Source organism: Natrix helvetica, assembly GCF_964273705.1.
Source record: "Natrix helvetica genome assembly, chromosome: 1".
Classification (NCBI taxonomy): domain Eukaryota; kingdom Metazoa; phylum Chordata; class Lepidosauria; order Squamata; family Natricidae; genus Natrix; species Natrix helvetica.
The window spans coordinates 204,488,689-204,508,213 of record NC_138548.1 but is presented as its reverse complement, the minus strand read 5'-3'; the positions used below and the strand labels follow the sequence as shown (position 1 = coordinate 204,508,213).

At 45.8% G+C, this 19,525-nt stretch overlaps 1 protein-coding gene across 2 annotated transcripts in view; it reads left to right on the top strand.

The window, feature by feature from the left end:
* The first annotated feature begins 1,882 nt into the window (after window positions 1-1,882).
* Window positions 1,883-19,525, top strand: part of LOC309385345 (lysozyme C, milk isozyme-like) — an 83,082-nt gene continuing 65,439 nt past the window's right edge. The window contains exons 1-4 of one of the 2 annotated variants that reach the window (XM_081939706.1): window positions 2,129-2,304; window positions 2,494-2,655; window positions 3,769-3,847; window positions 4,943-5,233. In XM_081939706.1, the coding sequence (XP_081795832.1) occupies window positions 2,175-2,304; window positions 2,494-2,655; window positions 3,769-3,847; window positions 4,943-5,009 (438 nt within the window). In that variant the 5' untranslated portion in view covers window positions 2,129-2,174 and the 3' untranslated portion in view covers window positions 5,010-5,233. Of the gene's footprint in view, window positions 2,305-2,493; window positions 2,656-3,768; window positions 3,848-4,942; window positions 5,234-19,525 lie in introns of those variants that run through there. The other variant, XM_081939707.1, reaches the window with a different exon arrangement.

Genomic DNA, 19,525 nt, shown 5'->3' with positions numbered 1-19,525 from the left:
CTCATTAACATCCACTTGTAACATTGGGTAGCAACTGAATTTATAGTCATAAAACTTAATAGTCTTTGTTTAGACTATTGTACAACTTTTAGCATTGGTGGTAAAATAAGCCTTCAGCATATGGCAAGCTGCATTTTTATTGCTATACTTGCATTCTGAATGCTTTAAAATATTGCTTTGTCTTTTGAACCCAGGTTTAATGGTAGACTAAGACACAAGACTATGATTGGTGTGGAGGGACTCCTGCTGCTGATTATAGCTGTATTATTCCTTCCCAGCGTTTTCACATACATTATCCACTTAAGTCCTTTAAAATCTCAGTATTACTACCTAGTAAGGAGAGATTGCAGAAGGATTTGGCAGATGGCCTTTTAAACACCAGGATTTTGATCCCATACACAAGCTCCCTAGGATCAGAGAAGTAGATCTATAAACAGCATAGGAGTGAGAGAAGCAAGGAAAGATAATTTGTGAAGCCTCCATGTCATAGGAGGGGTAGGAAAGGGGGCTGCAGAAGCAGATCATGAGATGGAAAACTCTTAAGTCAGCAATCAGCATTTAAAAGAAACCACTAAGACATTATGTAGCCAACACTTGAGTTATCTAAAAGTTGAGTTATCTAAAATCTAAAAACATCTGATGTATGCTCTTCTGAAACATTCTCAGATTTTGGCTAGGATTTTATGATTCTCTGGTGCTTTATCCAATAATTTTCTTTAGACTTGGGTTGCAAAGAGAATATCTATGGTGGGGTCTCAAAATTAACAATTTCAGAAGCCACCACACAATGACCATCCTCTTCCTTTTCAGTGCAAGACCATAAAATGTTTGAGCTTCAATCACACAGTTGCAACCCATAGCAATAACACTTGGGCTTATATACTGCTTCATCATGCTTGTACAACCCGCTCTAAGTGGTTCACAGAGTCAGCATATTGCCCCCAACAACCTCGCTCCTCCTTTTACCCACCTCGGAAGGATGGAAGGCTGAGTCAACCTTGAGCTGAAGTAGCCTGCAGTACTGCACTCTAACCACCACCTGGACTATACAACCCATCATGGCTTCCAAAAATCAAGGGGGAAGAGGAGATGAGCTTACTGTCTTACATTATTGTGGCAAGTGCCTCATGCAGACTCCCTTGACCAGGATCTCTCAGGGTGCCACAAATGCCCTTCTCACCCATTGCTAGTTAGGTTTGGCTTTTTATGAAATTGAAAATGACAGTTAAAACTTTTTCATGGTTTGTGTCCCACTGATTCCGCAATCCTCCATCACATCCGTGTCCTTTATTTTTCTTCCTCATTAGTTTTTTAGCCCTCAACTGCCTCTGCTTGTCAATCCATAATAACCACAGATTGAGGAAATCTTATCGCTACATACTCCTCCCCCTCCTCTTCCTCCTCATTGCGGCCAATGAAGTCAATCGATATTCCAGATGTGAACTGGCTTTACATCTGAAGCAAGGTGGCCTTGATGGATATTATGGCTACAGATTGGCCAACTGTGAGTTTTCTCAATCTTTTTCTCCACCTTCGCTAGCTCCAGGTTTGCAAGATGGATGCGAAATGAGGAACTTCCTTCCCAGAAAGAATTCATCCAGCCCACCCAATGAATAAAACGCTCTGTTCAATTTTCTTGGAATGGTGGGATTCAGCCAGTTCTCACCACTTTGGGAGAACTGGTTGCTAACTTTCTAAGCAGTTTGGTGAACTGGTTTTTGGAAGAAATCATTAGGGCAGACAACTGGTTGTTAAATTATTTGAATCCCACCACTGAATAAAATCCCTCTTCCTTTTTCACATACGTTGCATGCAAAACACATAAAAAATGATACGGCTTTAATCATGCAGTTGTAACCATCACTTGTTCATTTTTGGCTCCTCATTCCCTTTGACCCAGGATCTCTCGGGGAGCTAAAAATGCTTTTCTCACTCATCTTTTTAAAATTGGTTTGGCTTCTTACGAAATTAAAAATGACAGTTACAAATAGTTTTTTCTTCCTCTTTCTCCTCCACACCCTCTTCTGATCCGTTATTGCTTCAAGTTTTGGAATTACTATTGCTACATACTTTGTTATCAATCTCTCCTGAGTTTCCACTTTCACAAGCCATGACTATAAAATCCAGGCGCTGCACTGGAGAAGTCAGACCTCCTCCTCTGAGAAGCTGCAGCAATGAAGGCCCTAGCGCTCCTCTTCCTCCTCATTGCAGCCAATGAAGCCAAAAAATTTGAAAAATGTGAACTGGCTTCAGTTCTGAAAAGAAATGGCATGGATGGATATCATGGCTACAGTTTGGGCAACTGTGAGTTTACTCTTTCTATCTCTCTGTGTTAGCCTGGTCCAGGTTTTCAAGTGGGATTGGTACTTGGTACTTCCTTGGTTGGGGGAAGAATGATTGAAGATAGTTAAATATTCTGTGTAAGAAACCAGGATAGCTTTTCATCTACAACACAAGCCTTTTATACTCCTTTCCCCATTTGCTTTCTTCCAGGGATCTGTATGGCCTTTCATGAGAGCAGATTCGACAGCCAAGTTATAGGGCCACCAAACACGGATGGCAGTCGCGACTATGGGATTTTCCAGATAAACAGCCGCTATTGGTGCAACAATAACGAGGGCCCTACAGCTAACGGCTGTAATAAGCCTTGCAGTGGTAAGACACCCAGTGTAGAGAAGAAATTGTCTTGATGAAGGAATACAAGAGTTGTTAGGAGAACAGTTAAGACAAAGTGGATGAGAAAAGAATGACAACTCAGTCCCTGGAAAGAAAGAAGCATCCAAAAGTGAAAATGACTCTGGATTCTGTTTGGTATAAGAGGTTGGAGGAAGAAGTTTTGACAAGCTTTCAAAATTCTGTTATTGTTGCTGTTGCTGTTATGATGTAGTATTCCTGCAATCTGTTTCTTTCCTGATCTGACCTACTACCAAGGGCTATTACATTGGAAAAGAAAAGAAAAAGTCCTCAATAAGTCAGGTGGAACCTTTGAAGAGGAGTTTTAGCCCTTCCTCTCCTTTATTGCTCTTTGTACTTGCTCAGTTTTGTCCAGTGCTTCGTGAAGTTTGGCGTTAAATCCCCCTGTCTCTCCAAGTAGTTTCAAGTTTCTGCTTGGGTTATCTGTGACAGGATCTAGCCACCATATTTTCAGTTGGCCTCTTATCCTTCCTCAATCTGTTCCTCCACTTTGTACTCCATTTCCCAAATTGTCACAAATCCTTTAACTTCCTTCACACAGACATATCTCACTTTGTGCCTCCACACCACCCACCACAACATTAGTCAATGTCTTGCCCAGAGGGACAAGTTAAAGCAGCAATTTCAGCACTTGAACTCCAATTAACAAGGAACCTGATTCGGTGCTCTCTGCCCTTTGTCAGAGAAATTTGGTTCTTGGAACCTGGTGAGACAATTTTTCTCTCACTCCTTTCCAAGAGTGCAGAAAAACAGAATAACAGTATTAGAGTTGTAAGGGACCTTGGATATTCAGCTCCAGGAGGAAAACAGATTCCCAGTGCTCTACACTTTTCAGACTTGTTACTCTATACAGTTAGAGGATGAGAAATAGCATTTCATGCTCTACATCAGCTGTATAAACAGTTGGTTACACTGGTAAAAATGTGGATGCGTTACATAATATCTATTGAGGTCCCACAACTTAAATACCACCTGGATAAGAATCTGCTTTAAATAGTAATGTTATGCAAGTCTTTGGAAATCTTGTTTGAAACATCTGTATTGGAATATATTCCAATTTGTCTTTCCTGGCAGCTTTCATAAATGATGACATCACAGATGATATTGTTTGTGCTAAGAGAATTGTCCGTGATCCCCAAAAAATGGATGCCTGGTAAGTCAATCTTTCATTAACTTATTCCACTTGTAATGTAGCAAATGAACTGTCTTGAAAGCTAATTAGCTTTTTTAAAATTAGTATATAACTTTTAGCCTTGAGAGTAAAATACATTATGGCAATCTTGCTACATTTGCATTCTGGTTGCATTAGAATTATGAGATTTACTGTCCTTTAAACTCAGGTTATAAGTTATTAGAGAGGTTTAGAGACCTATTATATCTGGATAATATCTTCCCAGTAATTTCCCATCCATTATCACTTTTGTGCTTCTCACTTGTTTTGAAATCTTTTATTACAGGTTCAGCATTGGGGTTTGGTTGGTACTGAGTTGGGGCAGGTAGCAGAAGAATTTGGCAGATGGCCTTTTAAACACCAGGACTCTGGTCCTGTCGAGGAGCTCCACAGGATCAGAGAACTGGTAGATAAATAAAGCAGCGAGAGAAACAGGGAGAAATCATTTGTCAAGCCTCCAATCATAGGTTGAATAGGAAAAGGGGCTGCAGCAGCAAATGGTTAGATGGAGAACTGATAAACTGCACATCTAGAGCCAAACAACAATAGTATTATGTGGTCAAAAATGAGAATTCTTTAAAAGTTAATTTGTTGTGTGCCCCCCTGAGGGATTCTATGATATGGGGGAGGATTTTGTTGAGCCCTGTGGTGTTCACCAAAGACTTTGGACTTGAACTCCCTTTAGCTCTAGGTAGTGTAGACCCTACCTAGGATATGTGGGAACCAAAGAATCTCTTGGGCATTACTGGCATTCAGGCTTTATTGTGACAAATAGAACATTAGGACTATTTTAGCTCAAACAAAAAAAAGTGCTGGATTTTAGCCTGGTGGAAAGGAATTCATTGACAAACCAGCAAAGGAATTTTATCAATCAATAAAGAGGAAAGATGAATGAAATATAGTTGCTGCTAGCCTGGAAATTCCTGTCTCCTGCTTGAGCAGGGAGTTGGATTAGAAGACTTCCAAAGTCCCTTCCAATTCTGTTGTTCCCATATATTGAAGTAGATTTACATAAGCAATCAAACAACTCTGCCTGTGGTCTGGAAAGACATGCAATATTCTTATTCTTACTCCTAGGGTTGCCTGGAGGAACCACTGCAAAGGAAGAGATCTGTCAGAATGGACTCATGGCTGCCCGCTCTGAGATGGATGATCCTGCATTTCTCTTCCGCATTTCTCTTCCTCCTTCTCTGGTGAAAATGATACTACTTCTTATACCGTATAACCAAGCTTTCACAATTTGATTCGATACGTGTACCCCACACTAGTTGGTAAAACAAGCTTCTTTGCATACAAATGATGATTTCAAAACTCTTTTAAACTCTTTGAATATTGCTTGAAAATGTTCAATAAAATGAATATTCTGCATTTTGCCATTTTCATTTATTACATTTCATCATTCATTATTCTCACATAACTGAACTCTGTCAGGGTTCCAAGTAACAGACCAAATGCAACCTCAGAGGCCAAAATGCTCATCAAAGTCCAAATTTATTAGGCATAACATTTTGGCACATCTGGTGAAAACCCAACTCTGAAGGTCCTAAGGTTTTTCCCGCCCAAATTAAAAATAAAAGTTCTTTCTCCCAGTCCACATTCCATCACATGGTCCAACCAGGTCCCAGTCCCAACTCTAATTGGTTTAGGTCCATGCCTCCTTAGCACTGGGGGAGGGGGGGAACGTCCTTGGTTCCCAGGAGAACGAATTTTATTTTGGCTACAAGTCCCCAGCTAGCACTACTCCACCCTTCCATTCCCACAGCTCCAACCAGCCTTGCTGTGGCATACCTGAAGATGCTCCAAAATAGCTTCAGGGTTGACAAACTGGCTATTAATTTTTCCTGTGGCAGGGAAGAACTGTGTAACCAAATAAATCTCTGGTTCAAAACTTGGCATCACGTAATAGAGATCCATACAATATTAGTAAACTATCTTGAAATTGTTACATGGAAATTCTAAATTGGCATTCAAGGTGATGGCCAAATATGGCTTTTTCAGGCTCGTGCCTCGGTGTGCATATTTTCCAATGAGACCAACTGAGACAGGAAGATCATTTTATTACAATTTATCAGAATTTTCAGACAAAAGGGATTTCTCATTCAAAGAGGGAACCCTGGTTTTTATCTTACATCCCCTTTGATAGTTAACATAACAAAGAAACCTGAAAGAGGAAAGTTGATTGGACAGGATAATAGCATACATGTTTATTAAAATGAGGTCTGAAGGAGAATAAATTGTAAGGAGAAAGGTTGTTTAGGGTTCACAAGAGATAAGCCAGACCCCAATTTGTACTAACAAACTTTTCTTATCTGGAGCTAGTCTCCAGCTTGTTTATCAGTTTAGGAATGTTAAAAGCTAATAAATCTTGAACATCACTTTAAAAGAAAGAATACAAATCAGATTAAAATACAAACTAACTATGTTAGTTAACAAATAACAAAACCCATATTTGCCCCTCATAACCCACCCACCCTTGATGCTAAAGGGGAAATAAAAGATGCCTTTTCAGCATCACTAAAAAGAAGAAAGTTTTGACCAACAGGATCAGGGATCAAATGCGCAGAAGAGTCCAATTTGGGGGGGGGGGAATAGAAGCCTGGTAGAAACCAGTGCACAAAAATCACAATGTACTGGGCAGGCACCCTGAGGAAAAAGAAAGAAAACAAAATCCCTAATATCAATCACAATAACAAACACATACAAAAATGGTGCCAATTCGGTCAAGACAGATAGCCAGGAAGGAGTAAATGTATCTAAAAATGTAGAAAAAAATGGTATCCACACATACTGCAATAGAAAAACATAGGCTAAATGAAATACATTTTTTAAAAAAGTAACCCTATGAATAACAATGGGCATAACAATCAGTAATGAATGCACATATACCTGGTATGTGTGCTGATAAAAAGCTATGGCTGTGAGGCCAAAGAGCCATTAGAAACACAGGGAAGACTCCAGTAGGTATAATCTTAATGGCTGTAGGAAGTTATCACCCAGCCCTCTCCTAGAAAAATGAAATATCCTAGGAAACATTGAAAAGGCAGAATATTATATTTCCCTGGATGTGAAGAGAGAAACATGTTTTAAAGACAAAGTAGCTCCCTGAAGCTTCCTGCCCATCCCCCTTTGTCAATGGGCTATTAAAGCCTGAGGTTATCTACATAATAAAGATTATATCAGCCTTTCACAGAAACTCATCACGTGGCATCTGGAAACGCAATCAAGCTTGGGATTCAAAATACAGCCTAGATAGTTATCCCTGCGTGGCCCCATGGGAGTCTGACAACAAATTAAAATACATTTCTTACACAGAAACAGGAAACAGAGAGGTGGGGCTGAACAGATTATAAAAAGCCCAGTAAACCCCTTCCTCTGGGCTCTCTCCTCTCCTCTCCTCTTCACCCAACATTAAAGCATGTGTTCACCTTTTCTGTTCAGGGGCTCAAGCCATGTGGTCCTGTCCATCATTAAACCATCTTTCCAAGCAGCTTCCATGTCTCCAGTGTCTTTTTCCCCACTTGGAGCTGAACCCAGAAGGACATTTCTTCCAACATGGCAATGTCACTAATACAGGCATAGAGTGCAAGCAATGCAGAAATAAGGAAGAGGGCAATGCCAATTGAAGAGCCTTAAACCAGGCAAATACAATGTATAAGATAACACAGTATAAACAGCAGGCTCAAACATCCAAAAATAACCATCCTTTGGAGGTATTGTGGTGTTGCAATCCAGCGGAGACATTAAAAGTCCAAATTCAGTATGTCATATTCCCAACGAAAATGACCCTCGTGTGGAGGGAGGTGCAAATATGCAGGAAGTATAGATCATCCTGTATCATCCTAGAGACTAAGAAATAAGATGCATCAAGAAAAAAAAAGAAGAGTTAAAGAACTCCCAATAAAAAGGAATGCCCTCCATAGTTGGTACATACCCAGAAATCTGCTAGCTCTAAACATACAGCAAGGTAGAGGACATTTGAAGAGAAAGAAAAAAATAGCCTTCAAAGCCAATAGGTGACATACTGGTAATATTGGCCAACTTGTTTAGCATAGTCCATGCATGCTGTCTCTGCATTATCAAGCAAGAAATCCTTTCATGGAAAGAAAATGTAAATACAAGGTCAGTTATCCACATGAGTTATTATCCCCACAAACTGTTCCATAAGTCTTCCACAAGTAGTCTCTGAAGGTTCACTAGATGGGTTTCTCCAAGGTGTAGGTAGCATATAAATACATTTCAAATACATGGAACATGAACAAGAAATACACATAATAAAAGCATGCAAATAATTACATACATGCAAACGAATACCCAGATGTTCACTATCCTAATGTTCTGTTAAGCTAATATAGCATCAGTCCTAGGACAAAGGCAATCAGTCACGTGGCAATGCAGCAATGCCAGTTGTGCAGCACGTGAAATGGTGATCAGTTCGTGCAACATCTGTAGTGTTGAGCAGGAAAGGTGTAACCAAGTTCGTTGTTGTACAGTTTTCAGTAGTGTGGAGAACTCTTCCGAAAGTGGCTGTAGTTTCTCTGCAAAGGTTCTTATCAAAATCTACTGAATTAAAAGACAACCAGTAGTCATTAGTTCCCTGAAGCCAGGGTACTATTAGCACTCACCACACATCTATTAATATTTCCACTCAGGTTCCCTATTGATGTTATCAAGGATTTACTGTTCTGTTGCTATAGCTCTCAATTATGTCCACCAGCAGGAAAACAGGTTCTCCCTTCCACACTTGGGATATGAAAACCTTCTCCACTGAGGGTTCACTTGTATAGACTAGGTGAGACGTGCAGCTTCCCTTGCTTGAATGACCCATGGTCAGACAGGAGACAAATCAGCTGTAAAAAAAAACTCATGAAAAGTCATAAATGGCATAACTGGCTTGGGCTATTTCCAACCTCAGAATCTGATAAGACACCTGGACATCAGCCTTTTGCCACAGGTGCCAGAGGAATCAAAGGCCCACTGACTGCAAGCCACAGCTCACCAGAACCCGAAGTGTCCATCTTCATGTTGCCATGATTCCACAGACTCCGACAATCTTCTTGATAAAATACCTTTAAATGGTTCAATGTCAAAGTCCAAGCAGATTAATTCACAATGTTAAGGATGGGGGGGGGGGAATCCAAACTTAGTTGAACTTAACTAGCCATGGTTGGCTCTTGAACAGTGGTGAGTTCTGGATCCTGTTGCAACTGGTATGGTTGCAATAGGGCCCATTTTCCACTACATGAACGTGTGCAGCATGTGTCCTTGCGATGCCTCTGAGAGCCTCCACAACGCTCCAGCTGCTTAGCGGAGCATTGCACAGGCACCGTGCGCTCTGTGCGTGGAAGCATTGAAGAGCTCAAATACAGGTAAGGAGCTCGGGCAGCTGAGTGGGCCCTCCGGAGCACCATACCGGAACGGTATCCAGTGCTCCGAGCAAGCACCGGTACGCTCGTTTCCACTACATTTTCCACTACATGAACGTGTGCAGCATGTGTCCTTGCGATGCCTCTGAGAGCCTCCACAACGCTCCAGCTGCTTAGCGGAGCATTGCACAGGCACCGTGCGCTCTGTGCGTGGAAGCATTGAAGAGCTCAAATACAGGTAAGGAGCTCGGGCAGCTGAGTGGGCCCTCCGGAGCACCATACCGGAACGGTATCCAGTGCTCCGAGCAAGCACCGGTACGCTCGTACCGGGGTGTAGTGCCTGCAACCGACCACTGCTCTTGAATCGTGATAGGTACAAGTATATAATCATGCAATGTAAAAGAAAGCTGCTAAGCAGATTTTTCCTCTTTCCTTAGAAAGATAAATCAGAGGAGATCAGCATATCAGCATAACTACAGAGCATGCTCCAAACAGCGATAAGACTATATGCAGCCACCTATAGCCAAGGGCAAGACTGGGACCCACCATTACTTAATGTTTAAAACATTAAATATTCAGCAGAAACATTCAATACTCTCCATATTCTTGATAATACCCAGAGTAAGGTCCTACAAAGTGGGAAAGCTAAATGAGTACAAAATTTTCTGGATTGCTTCCACAGCTAAAGGTTGAAGTAAGAAAGAAAAAAGATCATTGATCCTGACCTAGATAGACTATACTTGTCCATGGAGGTTCTATCAACAATTGTAAATGTTTTACTTCCTCCACCCCACCCCCCCTTTCACCCTGATTAGATGCCATGTGAAGGAGAAAATGTAACTCAAGAAACTTGGCACATTTTAGGATTTTAAGAAATAAAGCACACAGGCTTCACTGACCAGCAGTGAGCCATGTCTGGAATGCCTGTTGTCCCCGGCAGATGATATACAAATCACCTTTGGGGGGTAGCATAGCAAAAAAAACAAGAGGATAGCTAGGAAGGCAAAAAATCCCCCCCTTCCCCATACAAAACTTGTAGAGGACTAGAACAGCGTTCTAGGCAGAAAACAGGCAGAAAATTGCAATAACATTCTTCTGAACAATAAAATTTGGGATATCTCTCCTGTTGTAACCTATACTAGGGAAAGCATGTTGCAAAGAATTGCCTAGGTGGGGCCAACAGTTGTTCTTTGGCAACAGATACAGACATGGTTTCCCAATGCCTCCCTCCTAGGGCTGAAGGGGAGTCTTTTCACACAAAATAAAAAAATCAAAGTTTTCACCTTTCAACCTGGCCAGGCATAAAACACCTCTCTCCCTCTCCCTCCCCCCCTCTCTCTCCACTTACACATACCAACAACTTTTCCATCCTATGGGATCATCTCCATTCTGTTTAACATATTCCATTGTCCTTCTAATTACTAAGAAAAGGCTAACTAGCCCCCCCCCCCCCGGTCTTAGAAATGACTCGCACAAACACTCATAAACGTACAATTAAACATCATTTACAGATATGTGGAGGGTTTTTTTCCCCTTTAAATTTCCACCTTTCTTTCCTGAGGCAATTTTGTTTGTTCTCCATCAGGGGTGGTTTTCAGCCAGTACGCGCTTACCTGGTCGTAGAATTTAGTGTGCCTTCCCGTACCGGGGCTTCTAGTGGCCCTGTACTGGACCGGTTCCCCCCTGGCCTGCTCCCCCCTGCTCACTACCCCCGTCTGCCCGCCCTCCACTCACTCGCTCCCCCCGCCCATCCACACCATGCTTGCCCCAACAACCGACTTCCTTTGCCTGCCCAGCCGAGGTTCCAAGGCTGCAGGAGGCCGGGGAGATGGTGGGGGAATGATATATCTCAATTTCTGCCCCCAGAACAAGCACCACAGAGTTATCTAAAGAGCAAAGGTTCATTTCTGATGAAATCCCCCTGTCTCACTCACATTAACTATCTCACACTCCCTTCAGTGCTCTTTAAAGATTTTTTAAAGATTCACTTTTATTATTTTTATAAACAATTCAAGGTTGCACATATACCTAATATTCCTTCTTCCTCCTATTTTCCTTAAATCAACTTAACTCTGTGAAGTGAATTGGGCTGAGAGTCACTTCAACTGGCCCAAAGTCACCCAACCAACTTTCATTTCCAAGGTGAGACTAGAACTCACAGTCTCCTGGTTTGTAGCCTGGGGCCTTAACCACTAGACTGAACCGGGTCTCCCTATTGGGCAATGAAAAGTGTTGCTTGGTGAGAGAGCCACACAATCCTATCTTCGCAGTAATTAGTCAATATCTTGCCAGAGGAGCCAGGTAAGGACAGCAATTTCAGCTCTAGAAACCCACCCAGTTAAAGACCTCAATCCTTGTGAGTTTTCTGCCCTTTGTCAGAACTTAGGACTTAAGTGAAAGATTTTCTCTCTGGATCCTTTCCAAGAATATGCTGTTGGGATGCCTTCATATCCAGCATATTCAGTCCAGAGCAGAAACAAACTGCCAGTACTCTATACTTTTCAGACTTGTAACTCTACATGGTCAGAGCAGGTGAGATCATCCGTGGTTTTGGGGTTGAGTACCACCTGTACGCTGATGATACTCAGCTGTACATTTCAACCCCAAACCACCCCAACGAGGCTGTCGAAGTGATGTCCTGGTGTTTGGAAGCCGCCGGGGTCTGGATGGGGGACAACAGACTCAAACTCAACCCCTCCAAGACCGAGTGGCTGTGGCTACCAGCACCTCGGTTCAGCCAGCTGACACCATCGCTGGCCATAGGGGGCGAACAACTGTCCCCTGTGGAACGGGCGCGCAATTTGGGCGTCCTCCTTGATGCCCGGCTGTCAATGGAGGACCATGTGGCAGCCGTGGCAAGGGGGGCGTTCCACCAGGTCCGCCTGGTGCACCAATTGCGCCCCCTACTGGACCGGAGTGCCCTGCGCACGGTCACTCATGCGCTGGTGACGTCTCGCCTGGACTACTGCAATGCCCTCTACATGGGGCTTCCCTTGGGACGCATCCGGAGACTGCAGCTAGTCCAGAACGCAGCCGCGCGGGTCATCATGGGGAGTACACGATACTCCCACGTAACACCCCTCCTGCGCGAGCTGCACTGGCTACCTGTGGCCTTTCGGGTGCGTTTCAAGGTATTGATTACCATCTTTAAAGCGCTCCATGGCATAGGACCTAGTTATCTGCAGGATTGCATCCTACCACACACGTCCCTACGACCAATCCGCTCACACAGGGAGGGACTCCTCCTGGTGCCGTCCACTAGGCAATGCCAGCGGGCGACACCTAGGAGTAGGTCCTTCTCTGTGATGGGCCCAACCCTCTGGAATGACCTCCCCCCCCGACATCAGAACCACCACCGACCTCCGCTCCTTCCGTCAAAAATTAAAGACTCACCTGTTTCAATTAGCTGGCCTGGCACTCTCTTAGTTTTGCCTCCCGGGGATATATTTTAACTGGGTTTGGGTATTTTAATTGGGGATGTTTTTTAGGGTTTCCATAGCATATTTATTTCTTGTACAGTCTCATCTCCTCCACCTAAATGTTTAGTATTCAATTGTTTTATATTATTTATATTGTTATTCATGTATTTTATCTGCATTTTATCTGACTGTACACCGCCCCGAGTCCCTTTTTGGGAGAGGGGGCGGTTTAGAAATCTAAAGAAATAAATAATAATAATAATAATAATAATAATAATAATAATAATAATAATAATAATAATAATAATAATAATAATAATAATAATAATAATAATAATAATAATATTTCATGGTCTACACCAGCTGGGTAAATAGTAGCTGATACTGATAATGATATGAATGTATTGCACACGATATATAATTAATGATGTCCTAAAGGACATTTATGTAAGAATCTGCATTAAATAATAAGTTTAAGCACATATTTGGAAATACCTTTGAAACCTCTGGAGTTGGACACATTCTAATTTGCCTCTTTTGGCAGTTTTCGGAAATGATGACCTCACATATGATATTGCTTGTGCTAAGCGAATTGTGGGTGAACCCAATGGGATGAATGCCTGGTGAGTCAATCTCTCGTTAACATCTTCCATTTGGAACATTGGATAGCACTGAGCTTGTAGTCATGAAATCTAATTACTTTGTTTAAGCTATTATAAAACTTTTTAGCATTGGCAGTGAAACAGTGGTGGGATACAACATTTTTTAGTATCAGTTCTGTGGGCGTGGCTTGGTGGGTGTGGCAGGGGAAGGATACTGTAAAATCTCCATTCCTTCCCCACCCCACTAACCTGCTTTTCAGCTCCGGCAACAAAAGAAGACCCAGCCAATCAGCTGGGACCGGGGAGGCAGAGAATAGATGGGGTGGGGCTCAGAACTGCATTCTGATTGCTTTAAAACATGAGTTTAGGAGTCTCTTGAATCCTGGTTTAAAAATAGTTTGATTTAAGATGGGGATTGTTAGATTCGGGCAAGGAGAGGACAGACTCCAGACGAACGTGACAACAGCTCTTTATTTAGTCAAGTAGATCCGATCCAGCTGAATACGGGGTTGTGCAGTTCCCCTTTTATGGGGAGCTGGCAGACCTCCCGACCAATCAGAGTAACCCTTTGTTCCCGCCTAAATGGCGGACCTGAGTGAAGACTACAGCAGTTTATGCAAATATCTAACACCCCTCCCCTCTTAGTAGGAGCGTTCCAGTTCGTTACGTAATCCTGTAAGTATGCGGGTTTTTGCTTCATTCTGGTAGACCTGCGTAATTCGGGCTGAGTCTGTTCCTGTACTTGGTCGGAGGGACCTTTTTTGTTCCACCGCTCTGGTTGGAGTCTGTTGAGCCCGTTCGTTCGGGGCGCGCTCCGTTCTTACATTGACCTCGGGTCCATCTGTCGGCTCTGATGAACTGGAGTCGTCTGCAAGGGGTGTGGAGGTCTGCTCCTTCTGTGCCGGCAATCCATCTCTAGGTGTTAGCTCTTTGTTTGGTGACCTAAGATTGGAATGGGTTAGGCGACCCCGGAGTTGGTCAATGTGTCTCCTCCAATTCCTACCGTCCTCCAACTCTAACAGATAAGAGCGAGGTCCCGTGATGCCTATTACATTGGCAGGAATTCATAGAGTTCCCCCTGGATAGTTGTGGGCGTATACTGAATCCCCTATGCTAAAATTCTGAATCTTGCTTGTGGAGTCTGGGGGCGACGTGGCAGAGTAGTTTGGGTATAGCCAGTCTAGGTGGGACCTCAACTGGCGACCCATGAGAAGCTCGGCGGGGCTCCTCCCCGTGGTGGCGCTAGGCGTAATGTGTTGGATTAAAAGGTAGTGATCAACCCGTGTTTGCCAATCACCCGGGCCCATCCTAGCGAGGGCCTCTTTTGCGGATCGCACCATTCTTTCTGCCTGGCCATTGGATGCCGGATGGAATGGCGCGACCAGGGCATGCCGAATTCCCTGGCTGGTTAAGTAGGTCACGAACTGCATGGCCCTGAATTGGGGCCCATTGTCGGAGACCAGAACATCGGGCAGGCCGTGAGTGGAGAAAAGTCTCCGTAGTACCTTGATGACTGCCTCTGCTGTGGTAGAGGTCATCAGGACTAGCTCTAGCCATTTCAAATATGCGTCCACAACTATTAAGAATGTTTGGCCTTGAACTGGTCCTGCGAAATCTATGTGTACCCTTGACCAGGGTGCCTGCGGTCGCTCCCACTCCTTAGCGGCCGCCTCTGGGGGAGCTGGTCTGGATCCCTGACAAGGATTGCACGTGGCCACCCATTCCTCTATTTCCCTGTCCATGTTAGGCCACCAGACGTAGCTCCTCGCCAATGCTTTCATCCTTACGATACCGGATGCCCCACATGTAAAGCATCTAATACATTTTTCGTAGTTTGTTCGGTACAACCACTCGATCCCCCCACAATTGACAACCTTTCAATACCGACAGTTCATCGCGCTTAGACCAAAACTGTTTAAACTCGGGCCCCACAAGTCCTTTGGGCCACCCCCTCCATACCCATGCTAGCACTTGTTTGATTAATTTGTCCTTAGCTGAAAAACGGGCAACATCGGCAGAGGAGACCGGTCCTGTGTCCAAACAGTCAATCAAAAGGACCAGTGTCTCCGGAGTGGGGTCGGCCAACAGATTCGGCAATGGGCAACGGCTTAATGCATCTGCGTGCCCCAACGTGGAACCCCATCGGTGTACCAGTTTGTAGGAGTATGCAGCGAGGAAAACAGTCCACCTGGTCATTCGCGGGGAGAGAGATACTGGTGTGGGTCGGTGTCCCGCCAGCAGACCCAGCAACGGCTTGTGGTCTGCAACGAGTTCGAAATCGCAGCCGTAGAGGTACTCATGAAAACGCTTGACTCCCGCTACAGCAGCCAATGCCTCCCTGTCCAATTGGCTATAATTCCGTTCCGCAGAAGACAAGGTTCATGAGTAGAATGTGATGGGAGCTTCGTTTTCATTTGGCATTCTGTGGCTGAGTACTGCGCCGACGCCGAAAGGTGAAGCGTCGCAAGTTAATACCAGAGGTAGGGTTTGACTGTACTGGACCAGCAGAGAATCGGTCATGAGCAGGCGCTTGACTGCGGTGAAAGCGGCCGCCTCGGGTCGTCCCCAGGTCCATTTGGCGTTCTTCACTAGAAGTTGGTGCAAGGGTTCAGCAACGGTAGCTTTCTGTCTGAGAAAGACGCTGTAGAAGTTAAGAAGTCCGAGGAAGGCCTGCAACTCGGTCTGATTCTGAGGTGTGGGGGCGTCCTGAATAGCTTTAATTTTTTGGATGTCGGGTGGATTCCCAAGCCATCGATCATGTAGCCCAGGAATTCTACGCTGGGCACATTAATTTGGCATTTCTCCTTTTTTAGACGGAGACCCTTTTCCCGAATTCTGGCCAAAACAGTCCTAACACGTTTTAAAAGTTGCGCCTCATTTGCAGCAGATACTAAGATGTCGTCGAAATAGGGAACGACTCCTGGTATTCCCTGCAAAAGCCGTTCCATGACGCTCTGGAACAGCCCAGGGGCAATACTCAAACCAAATTGTAGGCGGTTGCATTTGAATGCACCCCTATGCGTCACTATAGTCTGGGCCTCCGCCGTGGCGCTATCTACAGGCAACTGCTGGTAAGCCTGTGCCATGTCCAACTTTGCAAAAAATTTTCCTGGCCCCAATGAGTGTAATAGATGTACTACGGGCACAGGGTATGCACTCTGCTGTAGAGCGACATTAATTGTACATTTATAGTCTGCGCAGATGCAGACTGACCCATCTGGCTTTACTGGGGTCACTATTGGGGTTTCCCAACGAGCATGGTCGACTGGTTCTAGGATTCCTTGGTCGACCAGCTTGTCGATTTCCTTATCAATTTTTGGCTGGAGGGCAAAAGGCACTCTCCTGGGTTTCAGTCTGATAGGCGCCACGTTTGGGTCCAAATTAAAAGAGATAGGCGTCCCCACGTACTTACCAAGGCCGGGGCTGAACACGTCCTTGAACTCCTTAAAGATCTCCTCGGCGCTGCTGTTTTCAACGGCATTGATGCCCGTGACTTCCAGACCCAGGGCTTCGAACCAGTCCAGTCCCAGGAGGCTTTGCAATGGTGCGCTGGCCACGGTTATGGGCAGCTGGGCTGTGATGTTCTTGAACTGGACCCGGAATGTGCCTTGACCCACAATGGGGTAGTCCCCTGGTAGTCGCGTAGTAAGATGTCTGGCTTATGCAGCTGGCGCTTCTTAAGACTGGGGATCGCCTTCTTCATGGTCGACCACGAGATGATTGTCAGCGATGAACCCGTGTCGACTTCTAACTTGCATGGAGCATCCTCAAGGAGGACAGTGAGTTTCAGCTTTTTGGGGCGGTTGGTGCGGACCTGCCCTATCGTTGTGAGATAGGTTCTCAGTGGTTCTCTCTGGGAATACTCTCTCTCGGCTGACTCCCTTGGTTCTCTTTCTGGGCGCCCTTTGTTTTTTCGCCAAGCCCCTGGGGTGGGCTTCTGTTGGCGGTAAGATGGCGGTTGCCATGTTGTGGCAGGGACTTCGCTCCGGCACACCTTAGCAATGTGCCCCATTTTGTCACAATGCTGGCAAACAGCGTCCCAGAATCTACAGGTAGACTGGGGATGTTTTCCTCCGCAACTTGTGCAGGGCGGCAAACGGGATTCGAATTTCTGTGCCGGTTTTGTGCGGCTGCTGCGCATGCGGTGGCTTTCTTCACTCTCGCTGTCCTCGGTCTCTTGGTCGGTGGCCTTGTGATGCACACGGGTCTGTCTAGTCCCGGATTGGGGTGCGTTGTGCTGGCGTTGTAACATTTCCGTTGATCTGTCTGCCGATTCCGATGCTCTTGCCTCATCAAGTGCGATCTGCAACGTTGAGTTGGATCTTGCCAACAAACGTTTCTGCAGGGGAATGTCCCGCACTCCGCATATGAGGCGATCCAGGATGTGCTCATCCAGCTTTCTGAATTCGCAATACGTTGCTGCCTTCCGAAGTGCTGCGACATATTGGTTGATGGTTTCATCTGCCTTCTGATTCCTCATGTAGAATTCGTGGTGGCGAACGTGGCGGGAAGGCTTGGGTGTGTAGTGTGTCTGCAGTGTCTGCTGTAAAGCCATCCATGTTACTGCCTGGATGGGGGTTGGTTCCGATAGATCTCTGGCCGTCTCGAAAACCTCTCGACCGCAGTAACCCAGGAACATGTTCTTTTCTGGGAGTCCGGTACTCCCATGAGATCGTTTGCCTCGAGGAAGCATTCGAATCTCAGCATATACGATTCCCAATGTTCGGCCACTGGGTCGTACGGGGTTGGTGGAGCGTGCATAGCCATCTTGTCCTGCGATTTGAATTTGCCGCGCTGAAATGGCTGCCGGAGTTCCATCCTATGGGATCATCTCCATTCTGTTTAGTGCATTCCATTGTCCTTCTAATTACTAAGAAAAGGCTAACTAGCCCTCCCCCCCACCAGTCTTAGAAATGACTCGCACAAACACTCATACACATACAATTAAACATCATTTCCAGATATGTGGAGGGTTTTTTTTCCCCTCTAAATTTCCACCTTTCTTTCCTGAGGCAATTTTGTTTGTTCTCCATCAGGGGTGGTTTTCAGCCAGTACGCGCTTACCTGGTCGTAGAATATAGCGTGCCTTCCCGTATCGGGGCTTCTAGTGGCCCTGTACCAGACCGGTTCCACCCTGGCCTGCTCCCCACTGCTCACTCCCCCCATCTGCCTGCCCTCCACTCACTCGCTCCCCCCGCCCATCCACACCATGCTTGCCCTAACAACCCACTTCCTTTGCCCGCCCAGCCGAGGCTCCGAGGCTCCGAGGCTGCAGGAGGCCGGGGAGATGGTGGGGGAATGTTGCCCATCTGTCTGCCCCCTAGAGGAAGCAACCGGGCGGGCCCTGGGATAGTCAGCAGCCCACACGCCACTGCCATGTGACTGCTCTGGAGGCGCAGCACCTGCCTGGATGTGGCTGAAGCCAGCAACAGGATGCGAAGGAGAGGCCATCCAGCAAAGTGTTCCGAGGTAAGTGGTTTGGTGGGGAGGTTCCACGGGGCTGGAGGCGGCAGGGAGGCAGGTGCCAAGGCTGCCCTGGGAGCCGGCAACAGGACATTGCAGCTGCTGGGTGGCCACATCTTTGCGTCCCATTGCAGTTGGCTTTCTTCTGGCGATCCTTCCTCTCTGAGGCAGAAGGTCACTCCCAGCCAGGAAGGATCTCCATGAGAAAGCCAACTGTCATGGGATGGGAAGCAGCAATGGGATGCAAAGGAGCGTCAACCCTGCAAAGCCAGGGGTGTCCCAAGGTCACACCGCAGGGATGCTGCACAGGGCTGGAGGCGGCAGGGAGGCAGGACATCAAGGCCAACCTAGGCTCCTACAATGGGATGCTGCAGCTGCTGGGCGGGTGCTCCTTTGTGCCCTGTTGCAAACAGCAGTTGGCTTTCTCCTGCCGATCCTTCCTCTCCGGGCATCCGGGTGGGCCCTGGGTCGGTCAGCAGCCAACACGGTGCCACCATGTGACCGCTCTGGGAGTGCAGCCAGGAAGGATTGCTAGGAGAATGCCAACTGGAGTTGGCAACGGGATGTGAAGGAGCGCTGGAGGTGGCAGGAAGGCAGGGGTCGAGGCCGCTCTGGGAGCCTGCAATGTGACATGGCAGCTGCTGGGGTGGGAGGTCATCAGAGGGCTTCCTGCCTGCCCCGTGGCCAGTTTGAGCCCCACTTGAAGGGACCACCATTTGAAGGAACGGGCTCCGGTCTTTCTGCTTGTCACTGTGTTTATTTGGTTTGCCAGCTGTGCTTACATTTTGAGTTATACGGTAGAATGGACTGACT